General features: G+C 38.9%; 1 protein-coding gene across 20 annotated transcripts in view; it reads left to right on the forward strand.

Moving 5' to 3' along the window:
• The window catches only part of EML5 (EMAP like 5), a 165,899-nt gene that overhangs the window by 50,375 nt on the left and 99,280 nt on the right, over positions 1-16,244 (forward strand). For 19 of the 20 annotated variants that reach the window (XM_044924644.1, XM_044924646.1, XM_044924643.1 and 16 more), the window contains exons 8-9: positions 9,425-9,562; positions 14,953-15,209. In XM_044924644.1, the coding sequence (XP_044780579.1) occupies positions 9,425-9,562; positions 14,953-15,209 (395 nt within the window). The remainder of the gene's footprint in view (positions 1-9,424; positions 9,563-14,952; positions 15,210-16,244) is intronic. The other variant, XM_044924647.1, reaches the window with a different exon arrangement.

A 16,244-nucleotide genomic window follows, 5' to 3' on the forward strand; every position in this document is an offset into this window, starting at 1 on the left:
ATAACGTTTGTTGACTTATCAAGACTCTAGGAAAACCACTCAAAAGTATTTGCCTTTTTTTTACCATGTTCGTGGATCGGAAGAATCAATATAGTGAAAATGAATATACTACCCAAAGCAATCTATAGATTCAGTGCAATCCCTATCAAGCTACCAATGGTATTTTTTTACAGAGCTAGAACAAATAATCTCACAGTTTGTATGGAAATACAAAAAACCTTGAATAGCCAAAGCAATCTTGAGAAAGAAGAATGGAACTGGAGGAATCAACCTGCCTGACTTCAGGCTCTACTACAAAGCCACAGTCATCAAGACAGTATGGTACTGGCACAAAGACAGAAATATAGACTAATGGAACAAAATAGAAAGCCCAGAGATAAACCCACACACCTATGGACACCTGATCTTTGACAGAGGAGGCAAGAATATACAATGGAGAAAAGACAATCTCTTTAACAAGTAGTGCTGGGAAAACTGGTCAACCACTTGTAAAAGAATGAAACTAGATCACTTTCTAACACCATACACAAAAATAAACTCCAAATGGATTAAAGATCTAAACATAAGACGGGAAACTATAAAACTCTTAGAGGAGAACATAGGCAAAACACTCTCCAACATAAATCGCAGCAGGATCCTCTATGACCCACCTCCCAGAATATTGGAAATAAAAACAAAAATAAACAAATGGGACCTAATTAAAATTGAAAGCTTCTGCACAACAAAAGAAACTATAAACAAGGTGAAAAGACAGCCTTCAGAATGGGAGAAAATAATAGCAAATGAAGCAACTGACAAACAACTAATCTCAAAAATATACAAGCAGCTCCTACAGCTCAATTCCAGAAAAATAAACAACCCAATCAAAAAATGGGCCAAAGAACTAAATAGACATTTCAAAGAAGACATACAGATGGCTAACAAACATATGAAAAGATGCTCAACATCACTCATTATCAGAGAAATGCAAATCAAAACCACAATGAGGTACCATTTCATGCCAGTCAGAATGGCTGCGATCCAAAAGTCTACAAGCAATAAATGCTGGAGAGGATGTGGAGAAAAGGGAACCCTCTTACACTGTTGGTGGGAATGCAATGTAGTACAGCCACTATGGAGAACAGTGTGGAGATTCCTTAAAAAACTGGAAATAGAACTGCCATACGACCCAGCAATCCCACTGCTGGGCATACACACCGAGGAAACCAGAATTGAAAGAGACACATGTACTCCAATGTTCATCGCAGCACTGTTTATAATAGCCAGGACATGGAAGCAACCTAGATGTCCATCAGCAGACGAATGGATAAGAAAGCTGTGGTACATACACACAATGGAGTATTACTCAGCCATTAAAAAGAATACATTTGAATCAGTTCTTTTGAGGTGGGTGAAACTGGAGCCTGTTATACAGAGTGAAGTAAGCCAGAAAGAAAAACACCAATACAGTATACTAACACATATATATGGAATTTAGAAAGATGGTAACGATAACCCTGTATGCGAGACAGCAAAAGAGACACAGATGTATAGAACAGTCTTTTGGACTCTGGGGTTGGGGGGGTACGATTTGGGAGAATGGCATTGAAACATGTATAATATCATATAAGAAATGAATCGCCAGTCCAGGTTCAACACAGGATACAGGATGCTCGGGGCTGGTGCATTGGGATGACCCAGAGGGATGGTATGGGGAGGGAGGTGGGAGGGGGGTTCAGGAGTGGGAACACGTTTACACCCATGGCGGATTCATGTTGATGTATGGCAAAACCAATACAATATTGTAAAGTAATTAGCCTCCAATTAAAAAAGTATTTGCCTTGTTTTTAATTAACTGTTGGTGTTATTCCCAAACCGTCAACTCTGTAAGCAACTGTTCTCACCCAATGGCTAATTGTCTTAAACAAATTTATTTTTTCTGGAGAGATTTCTTCAGCTGCAACAATCCGAAATGATTTAGTTAATCCATTACCAATAAGCAACTTTCTTTGCTTGTCTAAAAAAATGAGCCACTTGTTTTTTTTTTTTACTTTGTCAGTAGGTTTTTTAAAGTAAAACCTCATTTTAATTTTTGAATGTGTAAAGAAATTCTGCTACAATGAGATTTTAAATTTTCTAATTTTTCTGACCATTGCTTTCCTGTGAGTTGAAAATATCATGATAAGTGCTTAGTCTGGTAATGTTAATGTACCTTTGTACTCTTTTAGGATAGCTATAATATCATTGAATAATAAACATAGTGCTTTACCATCTAATTCAGTAGTTGTGTAATCCACACTCTACTGTGCCTTAAAACACAACATTCATTCAGTTTTCTCTTTTTTCTTCCTTGTTATGATGTGATGGGTATGTATTGGAAATAAAAAATAATAAAATGCCCTGATGTGACAATACACACAGCAGTTGAGATTCTGTCAGGTTATTATAGTGTCAGTGTAATTTGTATCAAAGGAGCAGAACGAGCTGACGAGGGCCACCATCTGCCTCTGTTCTGTAAGCATTCAACCCTGCCTCTGCAGCGTGAAGGCAGCCACAGACAGTATGAAAACAGAGCAGGGTGGCTATGTTCCCATAAAGCTTGATCTGTAGACACTGGAATCTGAGTTTGAATTTCATATAATTTTCTCATGACTCAAAATGTTATTCTTTGATAATTTTTTTCAAACATTTACAAATGTAAAAATGAGGGGGATCAAGAATGCACAGTAGGAAGATGTGGTGCTCACTTCCCCTCCACAAATACATCAAAAGTATATCTACATATGGAAGCATTCTCACAGAAAACTAATTGGAAACTGGCAGAACTCCTATACAACTAGAGCTGCAAGAAAGATCTTCATGTGACTTGGTAGGATGGAAATGAAAGTATCAGGTTGGAACCTGCACCCCTGGGAGGGATTTGAAAGGAGTCAGTCTGCATGGGAGGACCTAGCCCTGGAGAGCGAGCAGGCTGAGCCACAATCTGGCCGTACCAGTTCTAGGGTCCAATGCAGAGGAGATAAGCCCCCTTGCTTTCTGGGACAGCCATTGGGACAGAGGCCTCAAGTCTAGACTCTGCTTTGAAGGAGTGGGCACACGTTGACTTGCCAGTACCCAAGATGGAGAGAGCCTTGTGCTGTTGGCTGCTACCACACCCACACTCTCCAGTCTGAGCGGAGCGAACGTCCTGGCCCCGCTCACTCCACCACAGCCTGGCACACGATTTAGGCCAACCAGGCCCTGGGAAATGACACAGAGACAGACCACGGGGCTCAGGGTGGTAGCGACCCTTGTCATCACACACAGGAGCATGCAGCAGTTGGCCTCCCAGCAGTGTTCCCTGGTCCCACCCACTGCACACTGCAGATTCGTGCTCGACCTGGGGCAGACAGATCCTGGGCAAAGACTGCCACTGAGGCAGCCCAGATCTCTGGCAGCAGTGCAGCCCCTCAGTTCCTGCAGCCACAACACCCTGATGCCCAGCCTCAGCCTGTTCCGCACCGCAGCCTTGTAACAGATCTGGGCTGAAGATAACAGAGGAAGGGATATAATCTCAGCCTGCTTCTAAACAGAGCCATGGACGCCTGCACAGGTTGCATGTAGGTCCTCTGTGAGTGCACGAGCATCACTCGCTTCAGCACTCGCTTCCTTTGGGGCAGGGCACATAGTCAAGGGCAACAGAGCCTTGTCAAACCCAATCATCAGGGCTTCTGCTGCAACAGCTGAGAAGGCAGTCTTGTCCTTGACAGAGTGGCAGTAGCCGTGGAGCAGAGAGGAAGTCCTGCTATACTCCCTGAACAGGCTTTAGATCCTCCAGCACCTCTGCCTGCCTGTCAAGGGGATAATGGCTAGCATACCCTGGGAAAAGATGTGACTGGCATTCATACCAAAGCCAACCCTCACACCAAAGGCATTGGACACACATAGTCTACACAGGGACACTCACACATAAAAACATCTTAAAAACAGCTCTATAAGATTATAGTAGAAAACAGTTTCTTCTAAATTTATAGAGACAGAGTGGGAGGGAGGCTCTAGGGGGAGGAGAGATATATATGTATAGTTATGACTGATCCACATTGTACAGCAGAAACCAGCACAGTACTGTAAAGCAATTACCCTCCAATTAAAAATAAATTTAAAAAAGAAAGTTAAGTAAAATGAAAAGGCAGAGGAACCACTCCCAATTAAAAGAACAAGAGAAATTCCCTGAAAGATTACAAATAATGAAACAGAGCTCACCAGTCTACCAGACCCCAAGTACAAAAAGGTGAAATAAAAATGCTAAATTAATTAGGAAAGATTATTGATAGGAATGCAGATCACTGTAACAAGGAATTAAAAACTAAAGATGAACCAGTCAAAAATAGACAACACAGAAAATAGATAAGTCAATTACTGAGGTAAAAAGCAATCTGCTGCTGCTGCTGCTAAGTCACGTCAGTCGTGTCCAACTCTGTGCAACCCCATAGACGGCAGCCCACCAAGCTCCCCCATCTCTGGGATTGTCCAGGCAAGAACACTGGAGTGGGTTGCCATTTCCTTCTCCAATGCATTAAGTGAGAAGTGAAAGTGAAGTTGCTCAGTCGTGTCCGACTCTTAGCAACCCCATGGACTGCAGCCCACCAGGCTCCTCTGTCCATGGGAGTTTCCAGGCAAGAGTACTGGAGGGGGTCGCCAGTGCCTTCTCAAAAAGCAATCTGCTGCTGCTAAGTCACTTCAGTCGTGTCCGACTCTGTGCAACCCCATAGACGGCAGCCCACCAGGCTCCCCGTCCCTGGATTTCTCCAGGCAAGAACACTGGAGTGGGTTGCCATTTCCTTCTCCAATGCATGAAAGTGAAAAGTGAAAGTGAAGTCACTCAGTCATGTCTGACTCTTGGCGACCCCATAGACGGCAGCCCACCAGGCTCCCCGTCCCTGGATTTCTCCAGGCAAGAACACTGGAGTGGGTTGCCATTTCCTTCTCCAAGGCATGAAAGTGAAAAGTGAAAGTGAAGTTGCTCAGTCATGTCTGACTCTTGGCGACCCCATGGACTGCAGCCTACCAGGCTCCTCCATTCATGGGATTTTCCAGGCAAGAGTACTGGAGTGGGGTGCCGTTGCCTTCTCCGCAAAAAGCAATCTAGAAGCAACAAATAGCTGACTAAATGACACAGAAGGATGAAGAAGTGATCTGAAAGAGTAATGGACATCATTCAATCAGAACAGCAGACAGAAAGACAAAATGAAAAAAAGAGCAATATATCAGACCTATAGGATAAATAAAAATGTGCCAGCCTATGCGTATAGGAGTTCCAGAAGGAGAAATGAGAGAGAAGGAGATAAAAAATGTATTTGAAGATGTTAGAGATAAAAACTTCTCAAACCTAAAGAAAGAAACAGGTATACAGATACAGGAAGAACAGAGGGTCCCAAATGAAATGAATTCAAACAAACCCACACCTAGACATATCATAATTAAAATGACAAAAGTTAAAGAGGGGTCTAGATAGAGCAAGAGAAAAAAGAGTCCATTACAAGGGAACTTCCATAAAGCTAACAGCTGATTTCTCTGTGAACACTTTTCAGGCCAGAATGGAATGACATGTATTCAAAATCCTGAAAGGGAAAAAAACCCTGCAACCTAGGATACTCTGTCCAGCAAGATTATCATTTAGAATAGGAGAGAGAAAGAATTTTTAAGACAAAGAAGACTTGGGCAGTACTGCACCTATCCTGAAAGAAATATTGAAGGATATTCTGTAAACAGAAAAGAATCAAGAATCTGTATGAAAGGGAAAAATCACAATAAGAAAGGCAAATATATAGTAAGGATTGAAGGTCACTTAAATAAACCACATATAAATTTAAAAACAGTTTAAAAATTGTAGAAGTGTGCAAAAAAAATTGTAGAAGTGATTATGATTTTAATAAACAGTAAAAGGATAAGTATGAAGATGTAAAATAAGACATCAGATATCAAAATCTCAAAATGTTGGAGAGGGAGTTATAAAAATGTAAATCTTATAGAATGTGTTTAAACTTGAATAATGCTGATATAGTTATGGGTTAATATACTTGAACTCTATGGTAATGAAAAGTCAAAAATATACAGTAGGTTCATAAAAACCAAAGAGAAAGGAACTCAAGGTACTACAAAAGAAAATCATAAAGCCACAAAAGGAAAAACAAAAAGGGAAGAAATGAAGAACTGCATAAATCACTGGAAAATTTATTAAAATGGCAATAAGTACATACATATCAATAATTACTTTTAATGTCAGTTCAGTTCAGTCGTGTCTGACTCTTTGTGACTCCATGGACTGCAGCACGCCAGGCCTCCCTGTCCATCACCAACTCCCAGAGCTTGCTCAAACTCATGTCCATCGGGTCAGTGATGCCATCCAACCATCTCATCCCTTCTCCAGCCTTCAGTCTTTCCCAGCATCAGGGTCTTTTCTAAGCAGTTAGTTCTTTACATCAGGTGGCCAAAATATTGGAGCTTCAGCATCAGTCCTTCCAGTGAGTATTCAGGACTGATTTCCTTTAGGATGGACTGGTTGGATCTCCTTGCAGTCCAAGGGACTCTCAAGAGTCTTCTCCAACACCACAGTTCAGAAGCATCCATTCTTCAGTGCTCAGTTTTCTTTGTAGTCCAACTCTCACATCCATACATGACCACTGGATAAACCATAGCTTTGACTAGATGGACCTTTGTCGGCAAAGTGATGTCTCTGTTTTTTAACATGCTATCTAGGTTGGTCATAACTTTTCTTCCAAGGGGCAAGCATCTTTTAATTTCATGGTTGTAGTCACCATCTGCAGTGCTTTTGGAGCCCCCCAAAATAAAGTCTCTCACTGTTTCCATTGTTTCCCCATCTATTTGCCATGAAGTTTTGGGACTGGATACCATGATCTTCGTTTTTTGACTGTTGAATTTTAAGCCAACTTTTTTACTCTCCTCTTTTACTTTCATCAAGAGGCTATTTAGTTCTTCACTTTCCACTACAAGGGTGGTATCATCTGCATATCTGAGGTTATTGTTATTTCTCCCGGCAATCTTGATTCCAGCTTGTGCTTCATCCAGCCAGCATTCCGTATTTTTGCATAATGTCAGTGGACTAAATACTCTGGTTAAAAGACAGAGTGGCAGATTGGATTTTAAAAAAAAGAATCTCCAATATACTGCCTACAGAAGACTCACTTCAGGGCAAAAAACACAGAGAGTGAAAAATGTGAAGGGAAGGGAAAAGATATTTCATGCAAATTGGAAACAGCAAGAAAGTGGGGATAGCAATACTCATATCAGACAAAATAAACTTTAAAACAAAGGCCATAAAGAAAAAGAAGGACACCATATACTAATAAATCAATATAAGAGGAGAATCTTACACTTGTTAGCATATACGTACCCAACATGTGCATGTGTGCATGTGTGGTAAGCTTCAGATGTGTCTGACCCTTTGCAACCCTATGGACTGTAACCTGCCAGGCTCCTCTGTCCATGGCATTTCTCCACGCAAGAACACTGGAGTGGGTTGCCATGCCCTCCTCCAGGGGATTCTCCCAACCTAGAAATAGAACCCACATCTCTTATGTCTCCTGCATTGATAGGTGGGTTCTTTACCACTAGTACCCAATATAGAAACATCTAAATATATAGAACAAATACAGACATGAAGGGAGACATTTACAGTAATACAATAATAGTAGGCTTTAACACTCCACTGACATCAGTGGACAGATCATCCAGACAAAAAACTACTAAGGCAACAGAAGTTCTAAATTACACAATAGATCAGTTGAACTTAATTGATATCCAGTTAAGGAAAAAAAAAAAAAGGCTGGAATACCCTTTCATTCCAATTGCACTTGAAACATTGTCTGGGATGGATCACATACTAGGTCAAAAAACAAGCCTTAGCAATTTTAAGATAATAGAAATTATTTCAAGCATCCTTTCTGACCGCAACAGTATAAAACTGAGAATAAGCCATAGAACAAAAAACTGGAAAAGAACAACCACTTGGAGACTAAATAGCGTGAGTGAGTGAAAGTCATTCAGTCGTGTCTGACTCTTTATGACCCCATGGACTCTACGGTCCATGGAGTTAGTTCTCCAGGCCAGAATACTGGAGTGGGTAGCCTTTCCCTTCTCCAGGGGATCTTCCCAACCCAGGGATCGAACCCAGGTCTCCCGCATCGCAGGAGGATTCTTTATCAGCTGAGCGAGCCAGCAGGGCAGCCCCAGGCTGGTAGATCCCGAGACTAAATAGCATGCTATTAAAAAATAGATGGGTTGATGATGAAATCAAAGAAGAAATCATAGAGTTAGCTAGACACATGCAAAAGTGAAAATACAACTTTACAAATCTACAGATGTAGCAGAAACAGTTTTGGTAGGGAGATGTATAGTGATAGAGGCCTTCCTCCAGAAACAAGAAAAACTTCAAGCAACCTAACCTACCACCTAAAAGAATTAGAAAGAAAAGAACAAGCAAAACCCAGAGTAAGCAGAAGGAAGGAAACAATAAAGACCAAATAGGAAATAAATAAAATAGAGAATATTTTTTAAGAGAAAGGATCAATAAAACCAAGAGCTGATATTTTGAAAAGATGAACAAATTGACAAACCTCTGGTCAGACTCACCAAGAAGAAAAGAGAAAGGACCCAACCAAACAAAATAAGAAATGAAAAAGAGGAAAAAATAACTGATACCACAGAAATACAAAAAAAAAAGTTGTTACAGTATACTATGAACAGTTATATGCCAACAAACTGGACAACATAGAAGAAATGGATAGATTTCTAGTGGCATAACTGTGATAATTGAGTCAAGAAGAAACAACTTGAACAGACCAATCACTAGAAGTGAGATATAATCTGTAAAAGTTTGTTATAATTTAATTCAAAATGTTACTAAATTTCATTGGTAATTTTGGTCTTTGTTCAGGTTATTTGGAAGTATAATTCTTAACTTTCAAACAATGGGTATTTTTTACTACTTGTTGCAGTTTTTTAACATTAGAGTCTGGAAAAGACTGAATTTGCATAATCTGAAGTGTCACTCTTAAGTTAAAAGATTATAAATATGGTATATACATATGTCAGTATACTATATATATCTATATATCTATACTATATCTATCTATCTACCTATATATATATGTCCCCTTTTATCAGGGTAGAAATCATCTATCTAAAATAACTGATTAGAAAAAATTAATGTCATTACATTGTCTTAAAAATAAAGGATTCTTTTAACACTTGTCATATTAAGCATTAACAGTATTTCTAGTTTTGTAGATAAGAATTCTTTGCCACAGAGCATACAGTTATAAACCTAGATTTATCTTTCTTCCTTAAAATGAAATTATTATTTTAACCAACATTTTTTCATATATTCTAACATTTTAAAGCATACATTAGCTAACTACTCTTTTATTTTAATTAAATATTACAGAATATGGAGCCTGGTTGATCATGCACTAATAGCAAGGTGTAATATGGAAGAACCAATTCGTTGTGCAGCTGTAAATGTAGATGGGATCCATCTTGCCCTTGGAATGAAGGATGGCTCGTTCACTGTACTTAGAGTAAGGTATGTGTTAGGGAAGAAATAGAAACAGCAAGTTTCTGTTAAGTGAGATAGAGTCTGTAATAGTTACATTTACCCACTTTTCTCTCTCCCTTATTAATATATTTTTCAGATATTAGTTTCATGAAATATAAAAAAATATGTTTATAAAAATGGCTTTGTCAGAAAATTAACTCAAACTTTGGTTTTGGAGATTAAGACTGCTTAGTAAATTAATGAATAAAATTTTGAGACAAGTTTGGGTCTTGATTTCTATTTCTTGGTAGTATTGATTTTCAGTAATGATCTTCTGCCATAGAATAGGGAGAAGGAGACCTTAAAACAGTTAAAAATGAGTGAATAGTTTTGTTGCTGTTTGCAGCTTTATGCTTTGGAAAAAAGTGCCTGCATCTCCTCCTTCACTTGGATAGTTAGAAAGTTTAAAGAAATTGTTAAAGCAGTTAACATCTTGTGTTGAATATCTGTAGATATGGTGCAGTCAGTTGACTTCTATACAGTCATTTAAAAATTTGCTGTTGAGCCACACGTGTTCATGAGAATAAGTATTTATGATATTTTTCATATCTAGTTTACTGAATAATGGGACCGTCCACCCAGTTGCCCAGTCCAGAAACCATTCTCTTTTGTCTCTCATGTCTAATTAATCACAGAATTCTGACTAACCTACCTCCTTAAGTAGCTCTCAAATTAATCTGCTTCCTTTCATTTTCACCATTGTACCCTTGTACTGACCTCTGCTGTCTCCTAACTTCTTTCTGGTGGGTTGGTGAAATAGCATCTCATCTGGTCTCCCTATCTCCTGCTTCCTCAAGTTCCTTTCCCACTCTCCATTTAGAGTGACACCTTTTCAAACATGTTTGTTTGCATTCCTCCTCTCTCTAAAGGATGATAAAAGCACTGCACTATCCCTAAGATGACGTTTATAATTCTTGACAAAGCCTGTTGTGCCCGTCTCTCTAGCCTGTTTATTTCTACTTCAGTATCTTTCTTTTAACATGTATAAAATATCTTTCACTTCCTCAGATATTAATTCATCAAGCTTTTATACTTCTGAGCTTCTATAGATATGACTATTCTGGGGTGGGTTTCTATAATGAGATATGCTGAGATTTTTCTCTTAATTTTTTTTATTATAAAATATACATAATATATAATTTGCCATTTAAACATTTTTATGAGTAAAATTTAGTTTCATTAAGTACATTTGCATTGTTTCACAACCAGGAATTTAAAATGCATGTAAAACACCTAAGAATTTCTATCAAAAAGCTGCTATGCATTAAAAATAGTGATGGTTATTTTTTCATTTATACTTTTACTTACCCTTTCATTATTGTCTGGAAGAAACTAGGTGAATAATTTCTTATCTCTAATAAGTATTTTAGCAACTCAAAAATATATGCCGCGTGGCTTGTGCACTTTCAGTTCCCCAACCAGGGATGGAACTCCCAGCCATGGCAGTGAAAGCCTAGAATCCTAACCACTGGGCCACCAGGGAACTATTCTGGCAAAAGCCTCTATAGTCCATGTTCTTGAATAAGTCAGCAAACTAGGCTTTATCATTGATACCTCTCTCTCTAACTATCATTTCTAATCCAGTCACCATATCTTGTTGATTTTTCTTACCTTATGAGTTTTCTAGGAGCATTTTGATTAAGGTTTGTGAATAAGATTAAAATTATATCTTTAACATATGCTATATATTATATGTATATACCAGTAAGGATTACTATTGTATATTTCAAATCATTTCACTTCTTTCTGAACTCTGAGCCACCACCATCTATAGTAGACTTCTAATTGGTCTTAATCCTGCTGTTTGTACTGTTCAGTCGCTAAATCATGTCCAACTCTTTGTGACCCCATGGACTGCAGCATGTCAAGGCTCCTCTGTCCTCCACTGTCTCCTGGAGTTTGCTCAGATTCATATCCATTAAGTTGGTGGTGCTATCTAACCATCTCATTCTCTTCTGCCCTTTTCCTTTTGTCTTCAGTCTTTTCCAGCATCAAGGTCTTTTCCAATGAGTCAGCTCTTCACATCAGGTGGCCAGAGTATTAGAGCTTCAGCTTCAGCGTCAGTCCTTCCAATGAATATTCAGGGTTGATCTCCTTTGAGATGGACTGGTTTGATCTCCTTGCAGTCCAAGGGACTCTCAAGAATCTTCTCCAGCACTACAGTTAGAAAGCATCAATTCTTCAGTGCTCAGCCGCCTTTACGGTCTAATTTCCATCCATACATGACAATTGGAGAAACCTTAGCTTTGACTTTATGGCCCTTTGTTGGCAAAATGATGTCTCAGCTTTTTAATGTGCTGTCAAGGTTTTTCATGGCTTTCTTCCAAGGAGCAATCGTCTTTTAATTTTGTGGCTGCAGTCACCATCTGTGATTTATATAATCACGTTAACTAGTGGTAAAGAACCCACCTGCCAATGCAGGACGCACAAGAGATGAGGGTTCAGTCCCTGAGTTGGGAAGATCTGCTGGAGAAGGGCTTGGCCACCCACTCCAGTATTCTTGTGTAGAGAATCCCATGGACAGAGGAGCCTGGCAGGTTCCAGTCCACGGGTCACAAAGAGTCAGACATGACTGAAGTGACTTAGCACAGTAACATAATACATACTATAAAACCAATCAGAGTCTCTCTTTCCATCACTGTTGGTTTTGTGTGTGTGTGTGTGTGTGTGTGTGTGCGCGCGCGTGCGCGTGCTTGAGTGTTGGTTGGTCGGCAGGGGCATAGTGGTAGAAAGCAGGAGACAACCTGAGATATCCACACATTTCTCTCATTAACTGGGCAAGGTAAAGCTCTCGAACAGAAGCTTTAAAAAAAGACAAAATAACTCTGAAGAACTTTCCATGAGCAATTTAACTAATGTTTGTGGTTGATATTGGAATGATTGTATCTTTAATAAATAATATACAAAAAATAGAAACTATCAAATTGTGCTTTAGATGTTTTCTTAAAAATCTTACTCCATACAGATTTAGATGAATGGATTAGTGGGTGGATGGGTGGATGGAAAGTGAAAGTTGCTCAGTTGTGTCTGACTCTTTGTGACCCCATGGTCTATACAGTCCATGGAATTCTCCAGGCCAGAATACTGGAGTGGGTAGCCTTTCCCTCCTCCAGGGGATCTTCCCAACCCAGGGATCGAACCCAGGTCTCCCGCATTGCAGGTGGATTCTTTACCAGCTGAGCCATGAACTGTAGTGTTGGAGAAGACTCTTGAGATTCCCTTGGACTGCAGGGAGATCCAACCAGTCCGTCCTAAAGGAAATCAGTCCTGAATATTCATTGGAAGGACTGATGCTGAAGCTGAAACTCCAATACTTTGGCCACCTGATGTGAAGAACTGACTCATTTGAAAAGATCCTGATGCTGGGAAAGACTGAAGGCAGGAGAAGATGGGGATGACAGAGGATGAGATGGTTGGATGGCATCACCAACTCAATGGAAATGAGTTTGAGTAGACTCTGGGAGTTGGTGACAGACAGGGAACCCCAGCGTGCTGCAGTCTATGGGGGTCGCAAAGGGTCAGACATGACTGAGTGACTGAACTGAACTGGGTGGATAGATGGATGAATGGGTATGGAGAAAGGGAGATAAGATGCAAGAATTTAATTAGAACTTAAAGGAAGAAGTCACTGGAAAGGTACAGGTAGCTAAAAATACATTCATTTATGCTTAGGAAGAGGGCCTTGCAAGTTGCAAAGTGTAAGGCAAGAGTGATGTTGACAAGGAAAGCTTTTTTTAAAAAGTTTTTTTTTTTTTCACTCCATTTGTTTTGTTCTTATTCCCTTTTATAGTTAAGAAGATGATTTTAATCTCTTGTTTTATACGATTAACACCAGGGTAAAGCCCAGGTTCCTTGGTAACATATCAGACCCGTTACACACTGTCTTCAGTGTGTCTCTTTAACCCCATCAGGTCGTTACTTTTCCCACTTACCTTGTTTCCACGTTGTATTATCTGCGCTGTGCTAAGTTGCTTTCCGTTTGTCCTACTCTTTGCAACCCTGTGGACTGTAGCCTGCCAGGCTCTTCTCTCCATGGGATTCTGCAGGAAAGAATACTGAAATAGGTGGCCATGCCCTCCTCCAGGGGATCTTCCCAACCCAGGGATCAAACCCGCATCTCTTACATCTCCTGCATTGGCAGGGGGTCTTCGCCACTAGCGCCACCTGGGCAGCTCTGTTCTTCATATGTGCCGTGTACTTGGCATTGCTCGTGCTGTGTGTTCTTTCTGGAAAACCTTCACTCCTCTTTTATAATTAGCCAGCCCCTCAGGTTTTAGGCTCAAATAGGTATCACTCTTCCTTACTCCCTGCCTGCCTGTAGTCTGAACCCTTTTTCAGTGTTTCTTATAGAACTTCATACATAACCTTCCGAGCACTCACTGCATTTTCTTAGTTATGAAGTATAATTACTTTGTCTCCATCTCTCACAGAAGATGAGTTCATATTCATATCTCGTGAGTCTAAAACAAAGTTAAATACTTAGTGTATCTGAAAGAAATATGAATTTTATTACTTTGAATTGTCTATTTGGGAACTGTAAAAATTGGGGAATAGCCATTTAAACTTCTATTCTTGGAATTATCTATTGGGAGCATTTCAGATGGGTAATGCAAAATTTATTTGGAAAAAACTCTGTGGCAACAGTTGGAAATAAGACCCTCGCCTCCCCCTGCCCCTCCCTTGCTGCCCCCTCTTCTCTGCCTCTCCACCACCTCCATGTGCTTTCAAACTCAGCAGTATTCAGCTGCTGATCTGTTTTTATGGCCACTACCAATACCTGTATTATTCTGGAGAGTCAGTTATAAGGCATCATTAAAAAAATGTTTAACACTGCTGACTGAAATGATCGCAAATTGGGAAGAATTGTGTTCTATTCAAAGAGGTCAGAGAGGTTGAACTAAACATGGTAGCTATATACAGATATATATTCAAGTATATTACTGAAATCAATGTTTCCTTTATTTCCTGGGTATAATTTTGTACATTTAGTTCATTACAAAAATTTAATTTGAATATCATGGTGTTTATAATTAAGTATTTTTTTTATAAGCTCAGTACTTGTAAGAAGCTTCATCATAAAAATCCCATGGCTTGATTTCTGTTATTGTATTACTTTGGAAATGTAATATGAATCTCTGAACTACTTAAAATTAAGTAATTTAGGAACTAAACTTTAGCATTTTTCTCTACTTCTAGCATGTATTGTCCTCATATATTTCTGTTCAGTAAAATTATTCCTGAATTAATACTACTTGTATCATTTATATTTATTTTATGGTTTCTAAATACTTGATACAGTCATTTTAGACACATTGGAAAACTGAACTAATTCCGTAGTGACTTTTCCCCCCCATGGTCTCTCTTGTTTTTCTTTATAGAGATATGACAGAAGTTGTGCATATTAAAGATCGGAAGGAGGCAATTCATGAGCTAAAATATTCACCAGACGGAACTCACCTCGCTGTGGGCTGCAATGACGGCTCCGTTGGTATCTACGGGGTTGCCCAGCGCTATAAGAGGTGCGGGGAGTGTGCTGGATCGCTCAGTCTCATCACTCATCTAGACTGGTCCTCAGACAGTAGATATTTACAGACAAACGATGGGAATGGCAAAAGACTGTTCTACAGGATGCCAGGTAACAACTTCCTATAAATTTTATATAATTTGTAGATTTTTAGTTCCTTTAAAATATCTTAGAGTTTGCTGGAGGCAGAGTGTCAGTTACATTTGAGTATAGGACATCAAAGAAAATCTGAGCTAATATTGGAGGCATTGTGATCTCTTCTACAAGTCTGCCTTATCATTTGAAATCCTTTGGTTCTTAATTAAAACTTCTTTGTTTGGAGGATCTAAGACATACGTATTTTATGTTGAATCCCATGCCATACGAGTAGCATATGGTGAAGTCCTAGTATTATTAGAAAGTCAAAATGTCACTTTTAATGGATGCAGCTAATTGACTAAATATAATGGGTATAAATGCCTGACTATAAATTGTTTTGTCTTCTGTTGTCATCTCAAACTTTGCAAATGTTAATAATGTAGCTAACAAACGAATTTTGAAAAACAGACTTTTCATCAAAGCTTTAAAAAGAGAAGAATAAAGACAGAATCATCAAAATATCTCTCAGTACTTTAGTATGATGCTTAATGAATTAGTAACTATAGTGCGGTACTTTATTTAATAAGACTAGCTGCATAATTAATATATCACTCAAACAGTTTTCGTTAACAGTCTGTATCTTACGAAGATTGACCAATCCTGAAGTCATGTTGCCTAATGTAAATGTATTACTTGTCACTCATCCTTCTTTTATGATCCTTTCAATTATCTTTTTTTTCCTCAACTATGTATCTTCTTAGGTTTCTTTTTTAATACATGATTTGCTACTTTCTTATAACTTTTACTTTTCCTTCAAAGTTACCCCATTGTAACTAATCTATAGCATGACTTTAATATAGTTCAGTTTTATTGTCCATGTGGGTGACCCTGCTAAGCTACATCATCATCAGATCTATATTTCTTTGAATCAGTATAATTTTGGTAGTGGCTTTTTAACAACTCCTTACACTTAATTTTCTCCTTTCCTTACTGTAGTCACTTACCTATTCATGTATTCTCCTTTAACTGGATTGGAAAGATCCTTAAATTTTGGAATTTACCATGTTA

Source organism: Bubalus bubalis, chromosome 11, assembly GCF_019923935.1.
Source record: "Bubalus bubalis isolate 160015118507 breed Murrah chromosome 11, NDDB_SH_1, whole genome shotgun sequence".
Taxonomy (NCBI): domain Eukaryota; kingdom Metazoa; phylum Chordata; class Mammalia; order Artiodactyla; family Bovidae; genus Bubalus; species Bubalus bubalis.